At 48.3% G+C, this 16748-nt stretch overlaps 1 protein-coding gene across 1 annotated transcript in view; it reads left to right on the forward strand.

Annotated features, from left to right (window-relative positions):
* The window catches only part of UBE2G1 (ubiquitin conjugating enzyme E2 G1), a 103856-nt gene that overhangs the window by 74756 nt on the left and 12352 nt on the right, over positions 1 to 16748 (forward strand). Inside the window, exons 3-4 of the mRNA XM_053893244.1 lie at positions 7674 to 7771; positions 13375 to 13553. Of these exons, the coding sequence (XP_053749219.1) occupies positions 7674 to 7771; positions 13375 to 13553 (277 nt within the window). The remainder of the gene's footprint in view (positions 1 to 7673; positions 7772 to 13374; positions 13554 to 16748) is intronic.

The following is a 16748-nucleotide window of genomic DNA, read 5'->3' on the forward strand; positions in this document are numbered from 1 at the left end:
AAAGCCCTCTTTACAGAGAGGAGACATTCGAAAGTGAGTATTTAATGCTTCATAAGATGGATTGTGACTATCTGATGTCAGTGGCTAGTACAGGTTCCGTACTGTTTTTAGAAGTGGGGGTATTGGGACAAAATACCGTGACCTTCTCAGAGCCATACACCTGAGGAACAGAGCCGTGGGTCCGCGTCCGGGTTTCTTGGGGACTGTGCTTCCTTATTCAGCTGTGGTCCTCCATGGCGCTAAGCAGGCGGGGATTTCATTTTAGGTGTTCAAAGATGGGGACTCCTCCGCCCCCTAAAACACCTGGTGGAGAAGAAAATTAAGGCTAATTGTTACCAGAGCTGGTACAGTACATACAGGGTAAGCTGTAGGCTGTGGTGTGGACTTGGGGCTTTCTGTTGTCTGGAAAAGTGATTGTTTTGTCACGATTGTTTCCAGTCAGAAATTTTACTGATGTATTTGTCAGGGCCGTGTTGGTATTGGTGATCACTGCACGCCGTGGGAACTCAGTTTGGTCACTCCACAGGGAAAGTTCGGGTTGGTCATAGTAACCCTTGAAGAACATCTTTGAGGCGTCCCCCATTACATCCTTAATATTATTTGAAAGCAAATAAGGGGGCGCCTGGGTGGCGCAGTCGGTTAAGCGTCCGACTTCAGCCAGGTCACGATCTCGCGGTCCGTGAGTTCGAGCCCCGCGTCAGGCTCTGGGCTGATGGCTCGGAGCCTGGAGCCTGTTTCCGATTCTGTGTCTCCCTCTCTCTCTGCCCCTCCCCCGTTCATGCTCTGTCTCTCTCTGTCCAAAAATAAATAAAAAACGTTGGAAAAAAAAAAAAAAAAAAAAAGAAAGCAAATAAGACCATACATACAAGCCCGATGAAGTGCAGATTTTCAAACTAAATACGTTGCATGAAGGTTTACTGGGGAGACACAGTGACATTCCCACGACAGAATCTTGTACTCTGGCAATAGAGTATTTCTTCCAAATTGCTGTCTGTGTAGAGGAGTAATTAGCCCCCAGGCCCCAGCTTCATCTCTGAGGGCCCCACGGAGCTCTGGCCTTTTCTCTAAAGGCTCTTGGCGGGTCCATATATACATTGTATGCCTTCAGCTTTGCTGAGGGGAACCATTTGTTAATAGTCCCCGCACTAATTAATAGTCCATTTTTTTCCATCAATTAAAAACTCGTTCCTGGCCTTCAGTACACATTTAAACAGTGGTGGCCGCTCCTCTGGAGTGTGGGCTTCTAGATGAGACAGTTGGGCTGTATTCTAACTTCAGTGCCACGTGCACCTTTTTTTTTGTTTCTTTTAAGTTTATTTATTTATTTTGAGAGAGGCAGAGAGAGAATCCCAATGAGGCTGTGCGTTGTCAGTGTGGAGCCTGACAGAGGGCTCAGTCTCATGAACCATGAGATCATGACCTGAGCTGAACTCAGGAGTCAGGCGCTCAACCAACTGAACCACCAGGGGCCCCCAGAATATTACCCAAAGGACAAAGAGGGGGTAGTTTGTTTGTTTGTTTGTTTCTTTCTTTCTTTCTTAAAAAAGATTTGTTTTAACGTTTATTTATTTTTGAGAGAGACAGAGCACGAGCAGGGGAGGGGCAGAGAGAGAGAGAGGGAGACACAGAATCCCCGGCAGGCTCCAGGCTCCGAGCTGTCAGCACAGAGCCAGACGCAGACACGAACTGAACTCATGAATCATGAGATCATGACCTCAGCCGGACGCTCAACCAACTGAGCCCTCCAGGCGCCCCTGAGGGTAGTTTCTTCTTAGTTTCAGGTATTTTATATGCAGTGTAGACACTTTTTTTCCCTGGAAGCTCTCCTGCAGACTGGCTCTTGTCTCATCGGTCAGAATTAAGCCACTTGCTCATTTCTTCCCAGGAGCTGGTAAGATGGGGGAGATTTTGCTGCAGTGGGTTTAGAGGAGTTACTCTGGGCTAGAAGGGGTTTCGAAGTGTTAGCAGATAGGGTAAGAATTAACTGGATGGAGAGGCTCCTGGGTGGCTCAGTCGATTGAGCATCAGACTTTGGCTCAGTTCGTGGGTTCGAGCCCCGCATCGGGCTCTGTGCCGACAGCTCGGAGCCTGGAGCCTGCTTCGGACTCTGTGTCTCCCTCTCTGTCTGCCCCTCCCCTGCTCACACTCTGTCTCTCTCTCAAAAATAAATAAACATTTAAAAAAATTACAAATTAACTGGGCGGATATTCTGGCAAAGGCAGTGAGAGGTGGGGTAAATGGAAGGGGAGCCACAGATGAATAATTTCGTAGGAGGAACAGAATGTAATTGGGCCTAGAAAACAAGGGGTGGGGCCTGGAGTGTGGCAACAGCAGTAAAGCTGAGCGTATGGGACCTCAAGAAGAGGGCGGATAGACGGGGTTGAGTGCTAGTTGAAGTTTATAAACACTGCTGAAGAGTTTGGGTTTGTCTTCTGTCCTGACGGCAAAGCCTAACCATTGAGGGATTTTATACCAGGAGTTACCAGTCAGGAATTTGATGCACATCCTAAAGTATAAGCCCTGAGTATCATGACTTTGGGATTGCAGATTTTATTTTCCTTCACTTTGCTTGAGCTTTATGTCCGCAACAGAAACTTGTTTTTCACAGTGTTACTCTGAAAGCTTCTTTGTAGGTGGAAGAGCTGGGCTGGGAGTTGGGGTTGAGCCGGGTGGCAGCAGGGAGGCGCACGGCCTTTGCCCAGGCGGTAGAGTGAGGAGGGCTGAGCAGATTAGCCAGGAAGGGGTAAGGAGAGGAAGGTGTGTTCAGATGTCAGCATCCTAAAATGGTACCAGGTACCAAGAATCAAGTATTTCATGTTGTGTGTTGGTTTAGCAGGAAGGAGCTTACAGGCGTCCGGCAGCCGAAGAGGGTAGACGCCGTCTCGGAGCTGCTGGAGCGGGCGTCTCTCGTGTGTGGGTGCCCAGACCTCCAGTGCAAATCACTGCCCGTGGGGAGGGCCTGAGGCTGACAGTGGGGATGTAGGGTCGGAAGCACGTTAATGTGGGCTCAGATGGTGCCTCAACCTGCCTGATGGATTGATTCACCACCGGATGCATCGTTTATGTAACGATGGGAAGAATTAACGACGTCTGACATTTTTTTAGACGCTCTCGTGTTATTTTGTGCGGCGTCATTAGCCTTCCCTTAGTCACTAGAGGGCGCTGCACCCTTCAGAGTAACGCGGGCACTCAAGATTCTGTAAGACTGAGAGTTGCCACGAGGATTAATTTAGCCGCTATATTTATCGCTCTGTTACTGCTCTGTCCATTAATGAGTCTTCCTAGTGGTGTTAGGGATGGATTGTCTCGGTGTCTTTCTGTGAAGGACACCGAGCTGGCGTGCTGTACCTGCTCTTTTCAGCCTGCCGGTTATCAGGCGTGTGGACGGCCAGCCATTTCCACGGAGTGAGAGATTTCAGGGAAAGGTGGTGGCAGATTTGTGCAGGACGTTAGGAGACTCGGGTATCACCATATAACTTTAAATTGTATACATTTGTGTTAGTGAGTGGCGAGTGTAACCTTTTACCTCTTACTCTCTTTGTCTTTCATCAGCCACGGCTAGTCTGTTCAAAGAGCGTGCTTTATTTTATTCCTCCCCGCTGGCAATGGGGTGGAAACTTTGTAGGCTATTAAGATCATGTATGTTTTGTCATCGTGGATGTAGGACCTGACGGACTCTGGTTAGTACCATTTTACAGTGAAGCATGAGCCATGTGTCCTGTGATGAGGGAACGTTGTGCTGCATGATCAGTGCAAGGCCACATCACTGATCGTTCAGTGCTCAAGAACAGGGGCTCGGGGGCCTTTGTTTACCTCCCCACCTCGGCCTCTTTCATTGGCCACGCAGCTTTGAACAGTGATGCAAACTTTGTCTTAGCAGTTTCATTTTTAGGGTAAAAACCCTATGCCCAGGAAGCGTTTGGGACGTTCAGTGTTCTATTGTTTGTAATAGCAAAACAATTGGAAGCAGTCAAATACCTTATGAGTGTGATAAATTGTTGAATGTGGCAGATAAAATGAACAAGAAACCGGTAACAACAGGAGTGTTGTTTTTTTTTTTAATCTTTATTGATTTTTGAGAGAGAGAGAGAGTGAGCAAGCGAGCAGGGGAGGAACGGAGAGAGAGGGAGACAAAGAATCCGAAGCAGGCTCCAGGCTCTGAGCTGTCAGCCCAGAGCCTGACGCAGGGCTCGAACCTGCGAACCATGGGATCATGACCTGAGCCGAAGTCAGACTCCTAACTGACTGAGCCACCCAGACGCCCCAGGAGTGTTTTTATAAGAACAGTGTTGGGGCACCTGGGTGGCTCAGTCGGTTAAGCGTCCGACTTCAGCTCAGGTCACGATCTCGTGGTCCGTGAATTCGAGCCCCGCGTCGGGCTCTGGGCTGATGGCTCGGAGCCTGGAGCCTGCTTCCAATTCTGTGTCTCCCTCTCTCTCTGCCCCTTCCCCATTCATGCTCTGTCTCTCTCTGTCTCAAAAATAAATAAATGTTAAAAAAAAAATTAAAAAAAGAACAGTGTTGAGCAAAATTTAAGACAACGGCATAAGTGTATCATTTATATAAAGTCAATATGGCAGAATGAAAGGATCTGACAAAATAGAATGATGGGATCCGGTCCTGGTGAGATTTTTATAATTTAGCACAAAACAGTAAGTGGGGCTAACGGAAGAAACTTCATCTAGGCTGAGGAAAGGTTCTCAGCCTTTTCAAATGGGAGGTTTGCACCCACAAGCTGGGGCCACACAACTCGGGTTTTAAAAAAACGGGTAGGATTCTATAGGTGAAAGATGTTAAGGAGTCCAGCTCTAGGAGGAAGCCTGTAAGGCGTAACATGGGGTTATTGGTTCAGAATGGGGAGTGATCTGTAGACAGTGAAAATTGTGTGCTTTGAAGCTTGGGGATAACTCTGCCAATAAAACCTGACATTTTAAAGATGGAAATAATTTAAGACGGTTTTTCATGGTCGGGATTCCAGTGAGCTGACATAAAGTGGATCCAGTCGATCAGACTTGAGGGACACAGGGAAGCTCCCTTAACATTGAGGAGCAGCCTTGTCGGCGGAACAAAGTGCAGGGCTCTGCGGCAGCTCTTTTGATGTCCTTTCACATAGATTCTTGGCTGTTTTCTGTGTTTGCAGCTTTCAAACTGCAACAACCCCTAACCCCAACCCCCGCCACAACCCCTAACCGGAAATACTTTACATCGTGACCTGATGTATACTTGTGTGCATTCGTTTTAGTGAGTAGAAACATGCATGTAGGTGACTTAAGTGAAACAGACTGTTTGTGATAAGCGCCTGTGTTTTCTGTTCGATTTTTATTTGTCGTAAAAGAGAAGTGGTTAGCAACTCACTCGGTTGATTTTGTAGCCCCAGTTTGAAAAGGAGTGCATCCAGCTACCAGGTGCCACGGCCGGTTCTGGTGCTGGCGCTGGCTCTGGCAGGTGGGGTAGCACGGGCGAGAAGGTGGCTGCCGCGCCCGTCAGTGTGGTGGGTGCATCCCAGCAGCCGTCCCAGCCTGCTGTTTGCCCAGGTCTGCAGTTTTCCCCCTTCGAGGAGTCCTTCTGGGAGTTTCGCAGATGGAGGTCATGCAGCAGACGTAAAAGTTGTCCTTTTTCTTCCTTTGTACCCTGGATGTCTGTACTACATTCAGTCCGGTTTTCTTCCACTGCCAGGGAAGCGATGTTCTTTTTCTTGATTAAGCCCCCCTTCCCTGACTTTCTTCTTTCTTCCGGTCACTCAGTTACTGTTTCTCTAGTGTCCCTGGTCTTTCTGCCAGCACCTTCCCGTCTCCTTGCAGACCAATTAGTTTCGTTCCCTCCTTTTTAAAGCCGTTCATTTGTGCTGTTTCCCCATCTAGTTACCCCGTTCTTTAACTGTTGGGCTTTTCACGTCGTCCTGCTCGTCACGCTTGTACCTCACCACCCCTCTCTCGTTCACCCTTCGCGGCCTCCTGTTGGCTTTTACTACAGTTGTGTTACCACGGCTGCCCTCTCTGCTGGGAGCCCATTGGCCTTCCCTGGGTCTTTAGTATTTGGTAATAATGATCTGCCTCTCTGTTGTTAAGCCCTTCCCCAAATCTTTTATGATCAGAAAGGCAATACAAATTAATACTTGCTTGTGGTTAAAAATTGTCTGTATTGACGTGTCCAAAGCAGTAAGTAAAAGGTCCTGTGACCCTGTGTTCCAGAGTTGACCACTGCTGTGTATTGGTGTCGTGTTCTCATACAGTTTTCTATTTGTATATAAACATGTCCCCATTTTTTTCTTCTTAAGACAAATGGGCTTATAGTAGATACTTGGTTTTTTTTTTTAAAATTTAGTTTTCGATTGCTCATATTCCAGGAGTTAGGACGGATATTTTGCTTGATATTTTCTTCTGCCACCAAATGGTAAGTGCTGGGAAGAAAACAATGGTCTCTAACGTCTTCCTCCCTGTTTTATTATTTTACGTAGAACAGTGCCTCACGCAAATAGGTGATCAGTGTGTATTTGTTCAGTCCCGTGTACGAGGCTGACAATTCCATTTCTCACTGATCGCAAACAAGCACAGTCACGTGACCCTGCTCTGCTGGAGTGTGTGCTGAGCAGTAAAAGAGTCAGATGTGCCAGTAGCCGTTGGAATAAGTGCGAAGAGGCCAGTGTGCCAGAGGGACACGGTGGTTGAGGTCTGATAGTCAAAGTAAGGCCTTTGTCAGGAGGGAACGTGGAAGCCGAGCTCTAAGCGATGACAAGGGGAGGAGGGTGTTTCAAACAGAGGAAATGGCCGCGACCGAAGACATGGGGAGGAACTTAGTCATGTGCCCCACCAGGCTGACTTGATCTCCTTGGTTTTTGTTGTGAACACACGGCTCGTTGTCCTGTTTTGATGGTTCTTCAGAAACAGTTTTTAAGTAAATGGCGTTGACCTAGGACCGTACTAATTCCGCAGTCACTGACCACATGTGCTACTGAAATTGACTAAAATTGAATAGAATTAAAAATTCAGTTCCTCAGTTGAACTGGCCGTATGTCAGGTGTTGTGGACAGTGTGGCCGTGGACCAAGCCAGTGTGCAGAAAGCTGTCCTGCGCAGCGCTGTTTTGGAAAGCCACGGAATACAGACTCCTTGGGAGACTTTATACCCTGTTCCAGCTGTTCGTGTCTGATGTGTGAAGGGCGAAGAAATACTCGTTAAACGACAAGATGAATAAAGGAGTGGAGGGTCCGCGCGTCTTTCCACACAGGGAACAGCCCAGTTAATGTGTGTGAGCTCTGAGAGGGGAGGGGGCTGGTGGGGCTTGAAGAACGGCGGGAGGGCTGGCTGCCGCCGACGAGAGTGATCGTTGGAGACCCCCCAGGCAGAGCGAACCCTTCTGGACGTGGACTTACGTGCAGCGGGCGGTGGTGGTAGGGTTGTTAGCACTGCAATAACGGGACCTGATTGGGACGCCTGCTGTGCACCAACTGCTTCTTTCATTTTCCTCGCCTTCTGAGAGTTCAGTAAGAGGGTGGGCGTGATGGTCTATTGAACTGAGTATTGGAGTAAGTAAATTATCTGCTTGAGACCCAGATTACGAACTCACTTCATTTATAGTGTTAGCACTGGCACCCTTGTTTTATGTTTGTTGTAATAATTGTCTACCGATAAGCAGGAACTTATAGGCAAGAACTTGTTTTTGTTTTTCTTCCAGTGAAGGTGGTGTTTTTAAGGCTCATCTCACTTTCCCAAAAGATTACCCCCTCCGGCCTCCTAAAATGAAATTCATTACAGAAATCTGGCACCCAAATGGTAAGTTCATCTGGCTTTACTTTTACATTTGCAAATATGACGTCCTGCCTCTGAGGTTTTCAAGGTCAATAAGAGAGAGACAGTTCTCAAGGAAATCACTTTGGGATTTTTGTACTAAGCTCACTGTGTTTATTATGCACATGGCCTTGTATTAGTTCCTTTAGGACAGCAGGGGGAATGGACATCTATTTATTTGCTTAGTTTTCAGCTCTTTTCGAGACTCCCGATGTTCCGAACCAGAGGCATGGTTACTGGGTGATATTCAGCATGAGTAGAGCCCTCACAGTTGAGCAGATCACTTCCATGGTATCGGGTGACTCATTGTCTGTTCCAGAGAGGGGTAATTAAACCTGGGTTTTAAATTTCTATTTCTCTTCTTCACTCTTAGACCGTGGGCAGCTCTTAACCTTTACCTTTATTCTTTAGCTGTTGAAAAGGGAGTGTCCTACCTGCCTCGTAAGGTGACTGGTGGGGTCAGAGGAGATGTGGTGCTCTGTGTTTTCACCTTCGGAAAACATCCAGTCCTGCAGTGCCTGAGATGTGGTTGACATTGGCTTTTCTACCCAAAGATGTGTTACCATTTAAAATCCACTTTGCAAACCAGAGGTTGGGCCGGGTAAAGTATGTTTGCACACCGCCTCCCCTGAACTTGGCCTCGTTTTGGTGATGGAGCTGGCGGGTGTGTCTTCTCTAAGTTGTCGGGTTTTCATTTCTGACGACTGTGCCCGTCTGCTTGTCCTGGGACTTTGCGTCACCAGGAAGAGAAACTCCTAGGTTAGTCTAAGCAAAAGTCTGTGAGCAGAAATGAATGAATAAACGAAGGCGTTACTCCAGGGGTCTGGAGCGTGGACTCACATCCAGTGGCTTGAGAAACGGGTGGGAGTCTCTCTTGGGAGAGACTCGGGGTGGCCGACGGAAACCTTGCAGGAACCGAGGGGGCCGCTGTATTTCATCACGTCTGAGGAGGCGGTGAGCACGGGACGCGGCACCACGTCGGTGGTGGAACGTGCCAGAGGGGGCCCCACCGGGCGTGTGGATGCGCGAAGCGACAGCGTCCGCCCCCTGTTGTGTTGGTGCCTCGCTGCTTCCTTCCTGGCGTCTGGGTCTGCCAGTGTCTCTTTCCTTCACTTGGATTATTTGGCGTAACGGGCAGTCTCCTTGCACCTGTTTCCAGAGAAGACGCAGCCAAGCTCCGAGTGTCGGCTCCACCACAGATTAGCTGTGTGGTCGCAGGTGAAACCTCTCCGAGCCTCGGTTTCCCCGTGAGAGCACACACAGGCAACACGCGGGACTTGTGAGCCGGAGGAGAGCCACGGCCCAGTGGTCTAAGAGGGCAGCCGTTGACGCGTGTGTTTCAGATGGAAGAGACTTCATTTTGGGGCCACAAGGGGGAGGAGTTAGCGAGACGATCGAAACGTGACTGGAGAGAGGAGGGACTTTGAAGGAGGGCACCTGAGGATGTGGGCGGGGATGGCAGGTGTGGGGACAGAAGGTGCCAGGAAGGTGCCAGAGAGCGGCTGGGGAGGTGCGAGGAGCCCTGTGGGACCAGGTGGGGCCAGGCTGGCACCGGAGCTGGAGGTGGTGAGCGAGCCGCGGGCCCTCCTGCGAGAAGGGAGACACGGAGAGGACCGTGTTGTTGCAGGTAGAGGGGTCAGGGGGTGCTTCCTAGAGATGTGGTGCTTTTTTTTTCTTCTTTTTTTTTTATTTTTTGATTTTTTTTAATGTTTATTTGTTTATTTTTTTTGAGAGAGCACGAGCGAGCACAAGGTGGGTAGGGGCAGAGAGAGAGAGGGAGAGAGAGAGAGATTGAGAATCTGCTTTCAGCGCAGAGCCTGATACGGGGCTTCAACTCATGAACCACGAGAACATGACCTGAGCCAAAACCAAGAATCGGACACTTAAGCAGCTGAGCCCCCCCCCCCCCCCCCTCCCCAGAAGCCTGCACTAGAGAATGTGATTTTTAAAAAAAATTTTTTTTTTTTTTTTTTTTACATTTATTTATTTTCAAGAGACAGAGTGCGAAAGGGGGAGGGTCAGAGAGAGAGGGAGACACAGAATATGAAGCAGACTCCAGGCTCCGAGCTGTCAGCACGGAGCCCGACGCGGGGCCTGAACCCACCAACCGTGAGATTGTGACCTGAGCCGAAGTCGGACACTCAAGCGACTGAGCCACCCAGGTGCCCCTAGAGAATGTGATTCCTAACAGGATTTTGAGTGTGTGCATGCCTGGCTTAACCTTTTTTCTTTAGACTTTGGGTCCTCCTTAAATTATGGTGCTTTAAAGCTGTTCGGTAGGTTCATCGTGACTGCGTGATCCGGAGGGAAGGATAGCGTCCGTGGAGGAAGGGTTGAGAGGGGAGCCAGACTGATCTTCGGGAGACATGCAGATGATTTTGTCAGTGCTTCCCGCGAGAGACCGTGAAAGCTTGAACTGACAGTGGTTCAAGGAGGGAGAATGGAGTTGTGGGTGGGCGGTGATTGTGAGGTCAGGGTTTGGAATCGGTGGGCCACATACAAAGTAACCACAGGATCAGAACCACACAGAGGTACTTTACAGCTGCTGGGATGGCTGGACTCAGAAAGGCAGATGAGAAACCAGCGTCAGTGAGGACGGCGAGAATTTCAAGCCTCGTGTACTCCTGGCGAGAACGCGAAGGGCAGCCGCTTTGGAAAACAGACTAGTCTGGTGTTCCTCAGAAGGTTCGACGTGGCCACCTCGTTCGCGGCCGTGTGATTCCGTTCCTGGATGTAGAGCCAAGAACGGTGGGAGTATGTCCACGAGACACTGAGGCTTGAGTGTTCATTAAGGGCAGAAAGCGGGAACAGCCCAGTGTCTGTCGGTCGACGAGGACAAAAGCAGCCGGTAACATGTCCACGCCGTGGGATGACGCACCGGCTCGTGCTGCAACACGGAGGAACCTTAGAAACGCTGAGTGAACGAAGCCCGCCACAGAAGGCCACGGAGCGTGTGATTCCATTTACGCCGGACCATCCAGACTCGGCACGTCTAGAGGGAGAGAGACGGCTAGGGTGGTGGTTGCAGGGGGCTCGGGGGAAGGATGGGAGGGAATGGGGAGCGGTTGCTGGTGAGCGTGCGGCTTCTTTCTGGGGTGATGGTCACACAGCTCTGGACACGTGCCGGAGACTGTTGAGTCGTGCACCTCGGCTGTGTGGACCGTAGCTGCATAAGCTGTTCTAAGCATCCTTCTGAGGTAAAAATTAGCTTCCTGCGGCTTAGATGCATCCATTTGGGTTGGTTTTTCTTGAGATCTACTTGCCGCGTCCACCTAGAGGGTCGGGTGAGAGTGGCCCACCCAAAGCTCGGCAGTGAGCGTAGGGCCTTGGAAGTTATCGGCACCGAGATGATAGTAACGTCGTGACATTACCTTGTCTTGCGTGCAGTTATCCGTCAGTTACAAATCAGTAACGCGTGGGGACAGAGGTGAGGGGTAACCCTGCGGTGTAAAGAATGGGTTAATCTCCCCATGAAAAAGGTGGCACGTGCTGGAGAGCGGGATGGCATCAGAAGGCAGGCTAAGGGAGGCTGGAAGGGGAGAGAAGAGTTCACGAGCCTGTGGCAAAAAGTGAGTCACGGAGGCCGAAGCGGGGCGAACGTGTCCATAGTCGTGGCCCAGCATGGGTGACTTTGAAAGCATCCAGGAGAATGTGGTTCTGGTCACCTGGTGAGCAGTCATGGCATCCTGATAATGGGCAGAAGCCTGCCTTCTCCAGTGAGGGGATGAGAGAGAGGGAGAGGGAGAGAAAGGGAGGGAGGGAGGGAGAGGGAGGGAGGAAAGGAGGGAGGGGGAGAGAGGGGGAGGGAGGTGGGGAGGACTAGGGTCAAGCGGGTTTGGTCATTCCAGACGCACGGCTTTAAGGGACGGGGTGGCTGGGAGGGTGCACGTGGCTGGGGCTCAGTTAGTGGCTTTGTGTGGAGAGTTGAGTTAGAAAAAACTCCAAATGGACAAAAAGTCGAGTGGCTGGGGCTTGTAAACGAAGCCTGTGCCAGTGAGAGCGACGAGGTCGTCATCGGGTCTTGAAGGAAGAGGGCAGAGCTTTAGCAGCACAGCTTGGCGCGGGGAAAATGAAGCAGTTTGGCCGAAGAAACTAGGTGGGTAAAGGGTCAGAGGGGTCATTGCACTGGAGGAGACGTGTATTTTCTGCCCGTGGAAAAACTTCACCCCCAGAATCATCTGGAAAAACCGAGCTATGTTTCACCTGTATTTCACGTTTTAAAATGTAATTTGGTAATAGGTATGAAGCCTAAAATCTTTTCATTAAGAAAAAAAAAAAATAAACTATTATTAAAATGAAGTGACCCAAGTTTAAAAATGTAAAGGTGCTAGATCGTAACGGTAATCTTCAGAAGAAGGAAAATGATTCAATTGATTGTCACTGATAGAGTTTTATAGAGGCATTTCATACTCTGTGTTCGAAGACAGTGACTTGGAAAAAAATTCTTATCTGGGGAGCCCTGACTGTAGAAAAGCCCCCAGACGAGGTGTGAAAGCCCCGGCCTGGCCCGGCACGCACCCATGGTCACGGCCGCATTCCAGACACGTTTGTCCGAGTGTGGCAGTGTGAGGGCCCCGAGTTTGTAACAACATGGGAAGTGCTTCCCAAGGCAGGAGATGGAAAGTAAGCTTTAAAATCATACCCATCACACATTTCTTAGACTTTAGGCAGGAAGTTAGGAATGAAAGAGCTCTACATGTTGCCATTGGTTACTTACGGGATTTGGAAATTTGGTTGAAAAACTTGTTATGCCAAGAATTCTTGTATTTTTCTGTGATTTCCAGCCTTTTCCCAGTAAGTATACTTTTATTTTATTTTATTTTATTTTATTTTATTTTATTTTATTTTATTTTATTTTATTTTATTTTATTTATTTTATTATTTTTCAGTGGAGAAAATTACTCTGTAAAACATGAGTGATGATTTTGGTAGGTTTACTAATGAGTGTTTGTGTGATCTAAGTGAGCTGGTGGGTTAGAACTGCACCTTTGTGTTGGTCGGGAATTACTTTGTGACTTGCATTTTAAATCTTCGTTTCATAGAAAAGATGGCGTCATGACTGTCATTTTATGTTGATGAATTTCCACTGGTGATAGGCCATGTTCTTTTGCAAATCTGAGTTCACTCCTTTCCTTGAAGATGGGACTTTGCTTTTATGTGATTTAAAAAGTGTATTACGAGGTTCGTAGGAATGTCTCTGGATGTTTGACTGTCACCAATTTCAATCAGTAAGTTAGTGGGGAATCTAGGAAATTATACAGACTCGGTTCTGGTATTTCAATCATATACTTTATACAAAAAAAGAACAGATTGATGGTATTTACTGCATATAAATGCTGGACACCACCTCTGTGCCAGGTATCTTGAAGTTTTGCTTCTATTTCTGTTGTTTTGTCAGATGGATCCTATTTGGTAAAAATCGGTGGTCTTCCTAACAAGTTAGCGGGTTCCATTTTGGAAATCGTCTGTATGTGGTCAGCGTTTATAGCGGACTGTGGGAGTCCGGGTCACTCCTATAATCGGTACTTTATGTGTAACCACGTTGTTTTCAATACCTTAAACAGGACTCTTACTCTCTAATTTTGCAGTCGATAAAAATGGCGATGTATGCATCTCCATTCTTCATGAGCCCGGCGAAGACAAATACGGGTACGAAAAGCCAGAGGAACGCTGGCTCCCTATTCACACTGTGGAAACCATCATGATCAGTGTCATTTCCATGCTGGCAGACCCGAATGGAGACTCCCCTGCCAACGTGGATGCTGCGGTAAGGTGGTCCCGCACACACCTCCCCACCGTTCATTAAACTCGATCGCAGCCGCCCCCTGCGTGTGTGTGTGTGTGTCTCTGCACTCTGTTCATGTACATTTATCTTTCTCCTGAATCTGTACAAAACTAAGTTACAGATATAGCTAAGTTTTACCTCTTACGCACTTGAACCTGCATCTTTTAAGAATAAGGATACTGTCTTACTTGGCTGTAATATTACTGTCATACTTAAGAAAATTTATTATCAAGTCCCTACTAAAGTCTATATTATTATTCCTGGGCTTTTATTTTTAAATTTTTCAGATCTACAAAAGTTGCATTAGTTAAGTAAACACTCTTCGCCTGGATTCACTAGTTGTGGAGGTTTTACAACATTTTTTTCCCTAAACTGTTTGGGACGCTTTACAGATGCCCTAACTCTCCACGCGTAAGCACTTCAGTGGCGTCCCCTGAGAATTCAGGGTGCTTTCTCGCAAGCACAGCACAGGTGTCTTCATCGATAAGGACTGTTGGATGCATACGCAGCTCATAACGCACAGTTCCTAACATGGTTCTTTATACCTGCTCTTTTTTTTTTTTTTTTTTTTAAATCTGGGAGACCACATTTTATTTTGTGTTCATGTTTTTACTAGTCTCCTAGAATAGTCTAGTTCCTCAGCCTTCTGCTGTCCTTGGGAAAGCCTTTGGTTCTAATTTTTGTTCTTGGAACTTTTGTTAATATGTATCGAAGCCAGGAGATTAAGTTCACCTTTTTTCTTGGGTTACTTCAAACCTATAGAAAAACTTGGGCAAGGTATATGCATATGCAGGGAGACACCACATCCATAAGCCCTTTCAAATGTATGGCTTTGACTTTCTGAATTTAGTAACCAAATCGAAGTAAAAACTGGCAGAAAACTGTCCTAGCCTTTTTTTTTTTTTTTTTTTTTTTTTTAAGTTTATATTTCAAGAGAGAGTGTGAGCAGGGGAGGGGCAGAGAGAATCCCAAGCAGGTTCCGCATTCAGTGCAGAGTGTGACGCGGGCTCAGACTCACAAACCGTGAGATCATGACCTGAGCCAGAATCAAGAGTCTGATGCTAACTGACTGAGCCACTCGCGTACCCCCGTCTCAGCCTTTTATGTAGCCAAGTTTCAGTCTGAGCGGTGCAGGAGATGGTGAGGGAGAAGGGAGAGCTGTGTTTTTAACAAATCCCGTGGAATCATTTTGAGAGGGAATTGTTTGATTCATGCTCAGCTGTAACTCTTTTGAATAAGATGAGAACTGACAAATTTTATTTTAATCTTCGTAAAGATAAAATTAATAATTAAGAGCAAACACCTGAAAGCATGAATACGCAAACGTTAGTAACCCTTCAAAGCAGCTGCGTCCTGAAACGGGGGGACCTACTGAGGAAGGAGAGTCATCGCCTCGAAGCCAGTGTGACTGTCAGGGTGGAAGCAGGCCTGCCCCCCCAGGGCTCCACACGCCAGTGTGACCTCTGACCTGAGCCCCACAGGTCGTGTGCCATCTGTCCCGTTCGCGTCTTGAGACCCACGGCTTCTTGTTATGATTTAAGCAGTCGGTTGTCTTGTATCTAAACCGGAACTTTCTCGTCCACATGTTCAGGCAGACTTCCGTATTTGCTTTGCCATTTTCATGGTTTTTGTTAGTTTGCTTCTCTGACCTCTCACTCGACGGTACCTGTTCCAGGAAAACCACATTTTTCTTGGAGACCCCTCTCCTGGACCCTCCACCTTTGGCTCCTGGATCAGGGGTGGGCTCAGACCGCTGCACGCAGCCTGCCTGCTCTTCTGGGCAGGATCATCTGTTTCTGCATCCTGTTCCTTGTTTCTTGCTTGACTCCTTCCTGTGGTGCTTCATCTGAGACTCATGTTTCAGAAAGGCTTTGTGAGAATTAACATCTGGTCCTTACCTGCCCGTGAGTGTTTTCGTCTGGGCCCTATTCGTAAGTGACAGTTTGTGGGGTTCTGGGGGACAAGTTCAGACTTCTGCAGAATTTGTCTTTTATCATTTATTGTTGCTGACGAGGGAGTTGATGCGAGGCTGACTCTTCACCACTTGCGGGTGACCTTTCCTTTCTTTTTCTCCCTGTTCTTTAGGTTTTTTTCTGATTCTTGGTGTTTAAAATATCACATTGTTGTGTAAGGTGTAAGATTTTCTGTTTCTGTACAGTTGTCCCCCTTGTCGGTGAGAGGTACGTTCCAAGACCCCCGGCGGATGCCTGGAACCAGGGATAAGTACTGAACCCTTATATGTATTATTTTTTTGTCCTATATACATACACACACGATAAAGTTTGGTTTATGAATTAGGCTCAGTGAGAGACTTCCAGTGGTTGCTGATGATAAAGTAGGGCAGTTATAAAAGTCATGTGACTGTGGGCTCTCCCGTGTCTCAGTGGCCCGTACCTGCCCTCCTCGTGAGGATGGGAGGGGTGTGACGCGGTCGGAGGCTTCTGCTGTTGACCCTGTGATGTCACGACAGAAGGGGGGCCATCTGCGCCACGACGGACGCGGTCGCCTGTGGCGGAGGGGCTCCCGTGGTCGATTTGCGCCTGTAGGATGTCAGTTTGGGAAGTTTCCCATTTTCACCACGTTGAGAACTTCCCTGCGTATCGCACTCCTTCCGTTTTTTAATTAATTCTTCATGTGAGTGCAGCCGAGCCACAAAGTACACTCCTTCCCTGTTTGGGCTCGCGGCTGCCACCTACGTCGGTCCTTGTTTCGTCGGGGCGCCTGCGGATGGCGACTTCTGCCACCTCCTTCCTCACTGTGGCGGTGTCGCTGTTTAATGAGCTAATAGTTGTTCGGTCTCGCACGAGTTCTAATTAGAAGTGTTTGTAAAGTTAAATTCTGAAGTCTCTTTCTCGGAGGCCCAGGTTTTCTCTTGTGTTTCTCCTGCATCTGGGAGCCTGGGCTCTGGTGGGAGCGGCAGCGTGCGGGTCTGCGGGCACCGGCCTGACCCCGACCTCGAACGTGAAGAGGCCGTTACTTTCAGTCCTGGTACCCACGCGAGGGGCCCTGATTCTAGCACGTAAAGTGTAGGTATCACAGTTGGCCGTATTTCAGGAGAGTATTAGCATTTTGGGTATAGTGGGAGGAAGATGCCACGTCTCTGTTTTCATCCCGCGTCTTACCGACTCTTCTCGGGCCGGACGTGTCTAACCTGTGCCCTCTGTTCAGTCGGCCCTT

The sequence above is a fragment of the Panthera pardus genome, unplaced genomic scaffold (genome assembly GCF_024362965.1).
Source record: "Panthera pardus isolate Hobbes unplaced genomic scaffold, ASM2436296v1 HiC_scaffold_3, whole genome shotgun sequence".
Taxonomy (NCBI): Eukaryota; Metazoa; Chordata; class Mammalia; order Carnivora; family Felidae; genus Panthera; species Panthera pardus.